This window comes from Lipotes vexillifer, unplaced genomic scaffold (assembly GCF_000442215.2).
Source record: "Lipotes vexillifer unplaced genomic scaffold, Lipotes_vexillifer_v1.1 scaffold240, whole genome shotgun sequence".
Lineage (NCBI taxonomy): Eukaryota > Metazoa > Chordata > Mammalia > Artiodactyla > Lipotidae > Lipotes > Lipotes vexillifer.
This window is the reverse complement of record NW_006797481.1, coordinates 2311365-2319352: the sequence shown is the minus strand read 5'-3', so window position 1 is coordinate 2319352 and position 7988 is coordinate 2311365. Positions and strand designations below refer to the sequence as shown.

The 7988-nt window shown below is 37.1% G+C and overlaps 1 protein-coding gene across 1 annotated transcript in view; it reads left to right on the top strand.

The window, feature by feature from the left end:
- INPP5F (inositol polyphosphate-5-phosphatase F) overlaps nucleotides 1-7988 on the top strand; it is a 94297-nt gene that overhangs the window by 17555 nt on the left and 68754 nt on the right. Inside the window, exon 2 of the mRNA XM_007469571.1 lies at nucleotides 3094-3174. Within this exon, the coding sequence (XP_007469633.1) occupies nucleotides 3094-3174 (81 nt within the window). The remainder of the gene's footprint in view (nucleotides 1-3093; nucleotides 3175-7988) is intronic.

Below are 7988 nucleotides of genomic sequence, written 5' to 3'. Positions count from 1 at the left end.
TCCCTACTCGCAGTCTCCACCCCCTTTCAGTGCTGTCACCTAATCCCTGGCTGCAGTCTTGTTTTACTTTTGTCATTATCTGCCTGCCAAGGCCTCCAGGAAGTAAGGCTCATTAGTCTTTTATTCAAGTCTCTCCTTATTGGCCTCAGTTTACTTTTTCCAGTCTTATCAGTAAAGATCTCCACCATACTAACGATACTCATTGGTCTTCTGATCTATACTGTTTGCTCCTTTATTTTTATATCTTCGCCTGATAACAGTGCCTGGTTCTTGGAAGGTACTTGATAAGTCTTTCCCCAGTGAAGGGACAGTTTCCAAAACAAACCTTGTACTTTCTTTCTGCTGCATTATTTTTCTTTCTGATTTCCTTATGCTTGAAGTTCCACTTCCTCTATGTAACTGTCCATGACTGCTTTAGCTCTAACTTTTTCATCCTCCTCCATATTCCTAGAGCTCATCTGAAACCCAAGTGATAGAGTCTTAAAACTGTGGTTGTTCATCTGAAGTCAGGGTGGGGTTATGAGTAGCAGGAGCTGTTTCCTTAGCAGGGGCACCTGTGTTGGCAGATGTTGAGATTTGGCCTGCCTGACAGGGATTCTGGTTATTTGAAAAGAAATCAGGGTACTTTTAGTTTGTACACCAACATGAATTCCAGAGTTAGAGTTAGATTTTTATAAATTAACAGAGGTAAAATTAATAAATACATAATTGATAATGGGTAAGGAACAACTTAGATAATATGATAAGTGAAAAAATAATGAAAAAACAGATTTGTATAAAAATTTAAAACTGAAAATATTTACAAACATGTCAAAGAGTTGATGTTCTTAATATAAAAAGAACTCATAAATCAATAAGGAACATGAAAAATTGTTAGAGGATATGAATAAGAAAATCATAGAAGAAACATAAGCAGTCAGTTTTATAATTAAATGTTTAATCTTACCAGCAATGAAAAGAAAATAAACATCATTTAGGCAATGGATGCCATCAAATTAGCAAAATTTAAAAAGAAATTCTAAATGATGGCAAGCATAAGAAGCATTTTCATATGCTTCTGGCAGAAATCTAACTTGGTGCATAACCTTTGCAGAAAGCGCTTTGGTAATATTTGAAAGCTTTCATTTTTTTTTATGTTTTCACCTATTAACTTCATTCCTAGGAACTGTTCTAAAGCTATTAATTAGGGAAATAAAGTATTTGCATAATGTTCATCATTGATCACAGTATTGTTTATAATAGAGAAAAATTGGAAATCACTTAAATGTCTAAGAGTGAGGAAGTGCTTCCTTAAGTGGAAAGTTAGCCATGAAGTTATAATTTTGGAGAATAATTTAAAGATGTGAGAAAATACAAAATGGTATAAGAAAAATTAACCTATAGTGTTGTGTTTGCAATATTGCAGTTGGATATGCACACAGACATATGTGAAATGTAGCAAAATAATATTATCTCTGGGTGGTGGGATGGAAGTGATAAAATATTTTTTCCAATTTTATACAGTATTTATAATAAGAATGCATGTTATTTAAAATGTAAATATTGTCTTACTGATTAGTTCCATATATAAATTCTGAGGGAGGTGCTGTAGTTGGATGGTTAAGAGCACAGGCCATGAGTCATGCAGACCTGGCTTTGAATTGCAGCTCTGCCCTTGATCCATTGTATGACATGGCCACTTTACTTTTCTAAGGCTCTGTTTCCTCATCTGTGAATTGGGACTCCTAATACCTAACTCATAGAATTGTTAGGGTTAGAAATGATAATGTGTATAACAGCCTTTAAAAAAATTAATTCCCTATTTTACTTTAATTCTTGAAATAAAAACAGAAGTTAACTTTTTTTTGCCTCCCATTGAATGTATCATTAACAACAGAGATGTTCAAGATACAATAGTCAAAACTCAAATGAATTTGAAGACTAAACTTAAGTCTTCTGTAATTACCCACATGTGTTACAGATTGATTATACGTTTCATTAAAATAGAATTTAAATGGTAATAACTAAAATGTAATTTTAATTTTCTGCTAAGAGAAATGCTGTTTTCATTCTTGCTAATTTTTTCGTGCTATTGAACCACCACTAATGTTACCTTTATCTCCATGGACATAACAGCCTTTTGTAGCCTGGGTTCCACAACAGAATTATGCCCTAATGTCCTCAGGCAACCTTTGTATGTAATGAATTAGCTTCTCTTCTGTGTGTCTAGAATGGTACAAATTATGTACCATCCTTGGGAGAATTGAGAAAACAGTCATCCAAATCATTGTCTTGTTCTGTGGTTCAGAAGAGGAACCTTGATTGGATGCCTGGCACATATTAGGCACTCAATATAAATGGAAGCAATTCCTATTGTTTTTTCCATAGAAGTCACATAAAAGAGCACTTGCTTTCTGAGTTTCTTTGCTTGGTGTTAGCTTCTTTGGGAAAGGGTATTTTCCAGAGTGTGATTCAGTAAGTGCACATCTCTGTGGTGGTTTCTCAGGCCTTGTCTTTGGATCTGGGACTGGCCATGGCGACAGCACCTTGGATAACTCCTCTTGTTTGCCCTCTTGTAGTGTACCAGCCTCCTTCCTCCACTGCAGGGCGCCAGAGTACTGCCTCCCATCTGAGTAGAGTTTTAGAATTTCAGTTATCTCCCCATAACTGTTCGTATATTAGAAGGCTTATTCAGGTCGGAATTAATACTTGTCCACAAAGTGCTCGATAGTAATGTATTCAGTTCTGGGCGTTGAAAACTGCTCTTTTGGAAAGCTGACCATTTTTTAATATACTGCTAAATATACCGTTTTTTTTTTTAATCGTCTTGTGACATTCCTGTGACATTTCTTTTTAAAATTTTTATACAATTTAAAAAGTTACTTTGCATTTAAAGTTATTAGAAAATATTGGCTATATTCACCATGTTGTAAAATACATCCTTGAGTCTATTTTACACCCAACAGTTTGTACCTCCCACTCCCTCACCCTTATGTTGCCCCTCCTCCCTTCCCTCTCCTCACTGGTAACCAGTAGTTTGTTCTCTATAAAGGTACTGTTTTAATATGTTTTCTGATGAATATTTTTTCACGATTGCTTCTTATTTTATTTTAGCTACTGATCTACTTCTTGCCTGGAATCCCATTTGTCTGGGGTTGGTAGAAGGTGTTATTGGCAAAATTCAGCTTCACTCAGGTATGTTTCTGTAAACTCCTTAAACTTGTCAAATTTAATGTGACATTCTATGACATTTTCTTCTTTGAGGATAAATGTAGATTCTGTAGTGGCTTTGAATCCTTTACCTTAATTTTGGGTCTGCCCAAAGTGGGTATATTTCCGTATAAGTGAAACAAAAATACAAGCATACCTCATTTTATTGTCCTTTGCAGATATTGCGTTTTTTTTTTTTTACAAATTGAAGGTTTATGGCAACCTGGTGTCAAACAAATATATTGGTGCCTTTTTTCCAGCAGCATTTGCTCACTTCATGTCTCTGTGTCACATTTAGGTAATTCTTGCAATATTTCAAACTTTATATTTGTTATGGTGATCTGTGATAAGTGATCTTTGTTACTACTACAACTCACTGAAGGCTCAGATGATGGTTAACAGTTTTTAGCAAGAAAGTATTTTGTTGTTGTTTTTTGCTTGTTTGTTTGTTTTGGCTGTGCCATGCGGCATGTGGTACCTTAGTTCCCCCACCAGGGATCAAACCTGCACCCCCTGCAGTGGAAGCATAGAGTCTTAACCGCTGGACTGCCAGGGAAATCCCAATAAAGTATTTTTTTAAATTGAAGTGTAGTTGATTTACAGTGTTGTGTTACTTTCTGGTGTACAGCAAAGTGATTCAGTTATACATGTATGTATTTATTCTTTTTCATATTCTTTTCCATTGTGGTTTATTACAGGATATTGAATATAGTTCTCTGTGCTATACAGTAGGACCTTGTTGATTATCTATTTTATATATAGTAGTTTGTATCTGCTAATCCCAAACTCCAAACTCACAATTCATTCCTTCCCCCCCCCACCATCTTTCCCTTTGGTAACCATAAGTTTGTTTTCTATGTCTGTGAGTCTTTTTCTGTTTCATAAATAAGTTCTTTTTTTTTTTTTTCGGCCACGCCATGCAACTTGCAGGATCTTAGTTCTCTGACCAGGGATTGAACCTGGGCCCTGGCAGTGAAAGCAACGAGTCCTAACCACGGGACCGCCAGGGAATTCCCTTGTGTCATATTTTAGATTCCACATATAAGTGATATCATATGGTATTTGTCTTTCTCTTTCTGACTTACTTCACTTAGTATGATAATCTCTAGGTCCGTCCATGTTGCTGCAGATGGCATTATTTCATTCTTTTTTTACGGCTGAGTAATATTCCATTGTATTGATTTTTTTTTAAAAAAAAATATATAATCATATATGTATATATATATCACATCTTCTTTATCCATTCATCTGTTCATGGACATTTAGGTTGTTTCCATGTCTTGGTTATTGTAAATAGTGCTGCTATGAACATTGGGGTGCATGTATTTTTTCAAATTATAGTTTTCTCCAAATATATGCCAAGGAGTGGGATTGCTGGATTATGTGGCAACTCTATTTTTAGTTTTTTAGGGAACCTCCATACTGTTTTCCGTAGTGGCTGCACCAATTTACATTCCCACCAACAGCATAGGAGGGTTCCATTTTTTCCACACCCTCTCCAACATTTGTTATTTGTAGACTTTTTAATGATGGCCATTCTGACCAGTGTGAGGTGGTACCTCATTGTAGTTTTGATTTTCATTTCTCTAATAATTAGCGATGATGAGCATCTTTTCATGTATCTGTTGACCGTCTGTTTGTCTTCTTTGGAGAAATGTCTACTTAGGTCTTTTGCCCATTTTTTGATTGGGTTGTTTGTTCTTTTGTCATTGAGTTGTATGAGCTGTTTGTATATTTTGGAAATTAAGCGCTTGTCGGTCACATGGTTTGCAAAGATTTTCTCCTAGTCTGTAGATTGTCTGTTTGTTTGTTTATGGTTTCCTTTGCTGTGCAAAAGCTTATAGATTTGGATTAGGTCCCATTTGTTTCTTTTTGCTTTTATTTCTATTGCCTTGGGAGACTGAACTAAGAAAACATTGGTACTATTTATTTCAGAATGTTTTGCCTGTGTTCTCTTCTAGGAGTTTTATTGGTGTTATGTCTTATATTTAAGTCTTTAAGCCATTTTGAGTTTATTTTTGGGCATGGCGTGAGGGAGTGTTCTAACTTCAGCTTTCCCAACACCACTTGCTGAAGAGACTGTCTTTTCTCCACTGTATATTCAGCAAGAAAGGTTTTTTTTTTTTTTGTGGTATGCGGGCCTCTCACTGTTGTGGCCTCTCCCATTGTGGAGCACAGACTCCAGATGCGCAGGCTCAGCGGCCATGGCTCACGGGCCCAGCCTCTCCGTGGCATGTGGGATCTTCCCGGACCGGGGCACGAACTCGTGTCGCCTGCATCAGCAGGCGGACTCTCAACCACTGCACCACCAGGGAAGCCCAGAAAGTATTTTTAATTAAGGTATGTACATTTTTTAGACATAATGCCAGTCCACTTAATAGACTACAGTTTAGTGTAAACAACTGTACACTAGGAGACCAAAAAATTTTGTGTGACTCATTTTATTTGCTTTATTGCAGTGGTCTGGAACTGAATCCACAGTATCTCCAAGGGGTGCCCAAAAAGCTTTAGAGAAAGGGGGGCATAATATTAAAATCCTTTCTTCCTCTTAAAAAAAAACACCACAAGCTATTAAATGCCTGTTTTTAGGAATTGTGTCAGGAACTGTGCTGGTCTGTGGAATACAATAATGAGCAATAACTGACCTGTTCCCACCATGAGCAGAGCTTATGGTTTAAGAGGGAAGTTAGACATTAGTGAGTAATCATTGAAATAAATGTATAATTATTTGTGAATTGTGTTAGGTGCTCTGACAGAAAGATACACCAACCACACTGATTTTGAGGGAGAGGACAGTAAGAACAAGGCTGGAGAGGTAGGCAGGTGTCAGACCAGGACTGGTTGGCTTTGGGTTAGCTGTCCATTCCTAATATAGTCAACTCTGGCCAGGGAGGAGTATTGGTCTGTTAGTACACAGTGCAGTCCTTTCTGGGAGCTGTATCCAGGGCAGGCAAATTCATGGAAGGTCTAGATCATTCACTAAGCCCTCCCTTTGAAGGACAGGCACCTGTGCTGAGTTCAGAGGGAATTTTGTTTGTAAGAAGGTAGGTGTTACGTAGGCAGGTCCCAAAAAGTCATGAAAAGGACTGAATAAAATATTTTAAGCACTAAATTTAAATATCTGTTTTTCCTTTGGTAGTGATTTTTATGTGAGTTAAGAGCTATAGGAAGCTTTGCTGTTATTGCTGTGTTATTGGGAGTGTAGCTACCTCTGTAGTGTGCTTTTAAAAATGCTTTAAAAATAAAATTATTGAGCGTTTGGAAGCTAGGTTAATTTCTGGATGATATAAAGCACAAATTGCCAGAGACAGTCTAATTTTCTTTTGCTAGATTCTTGTGGTTATTTTCTAAAATGTGTTATCTATTTTGTAGGCACAAAAAGTTATTTATCACGGATATGCAGTATAGCTTGCTGAAAAACAAACACACATTTATCTACCACCTAGATTAAGGAATGAAACATGACGAATGTCTTTGGAGCCCTCACTGCCTTTCTCCAAGTATATCCTCTCCTGCCTTCTTCCCTTCAAGAGAGTCTGTGATTTTGAATATTGTACTTACTAGTCCCTTGATTTTCATTATTGCTGTTGTTACATATATATCCCTCGACAATATGTTGCTGAGCCTTGTGTTTGGGGAATTTTATATAAATGATATTAAGCTGTTTGTGTTCTTTCATTTCTCCTCTCCACTCCCACAACTTGATGCTTTGTGATTTATCCACGTTGATATAGGAAACTTTAGTTTCTTATTTTCACTATTGCATGAATATATCATAATTTGTCCTTTTTTCTGTCACTGGGTAATTTTTGTCATTGTTGTTTGTTTTTTTGCCATTAGAAATAATACCACTGTGAGCATTATTGTACGTTCTGTCTTTGGTAGTTTTAAAACTCTTTCAATACAAGGGAGAAAAGCATTAGACATTGTGTAACATGCTAAGTATTTTAGTCACACTCTCCTACCTGTCCACATTTACATACGTATATCTTTAATTCATTTATATGCTGACAGGATAATTTCACAGTTGAATGTTCTGAGCTAAAATTCATTTTCTATTGTTTAAGTGAAGCTTATGAAACTTTGGAGTTATTTTTCTCCAATTTCAGTTACATCTTGAAACAGTGAATAAATCACTGACATGAGTCAAGAGACCTGAATTCAGGCTGTATTTATTAGCTTTTAGATATAGGAGAAGTTACATAACATCTGTTTCATCTGTTGCTGTGTAACAAGCTGTCCCAAAAGTTAACGCCTTCAAACAACAACAACGTATAATAGCTCACGATTCTATGGGTCAGCGACGCGGCTCTTCTGCCCTTTTCTTCTGTTGGCTGGGGTCATCCATGTGGCAACATTCTGAGGGTTTGCCTGGGGGCATCTCAGTTTTCCTTCATGTGGCATCTCTGTCCACGTGTCTCATCTCACAAGGCCTCTCCTTGGGGCCTGTCTCTCTCCTGAATACCTTAGCATCCTTTCAGGGTACTAAGATGACAAGTTCCAATGTGTAAGGGCTTATCAAGCCTCTGCTTGTGTCACTGAGCTTGCTAATATCCCATTGGTCTAAGGAGGTTACACATCCAAACGTAGAACTAATGTGGGAAGGGGCTTCACAAGGGTTTCCATCCCAGGAGGCTGGTTCATTGGGGGCCACAATGCCCCAGAGCCTCTACTTTATAAACTGTAAAACAAGAGTAAAACTAACTGCCCAATTTTTTTTTTTTTTTTTTTTGTACGTGGGCCTCTCACTCTTGTGGCCTCTACCATTGCAGAGCACAGGCTCTAGAACCGCAGGCTCA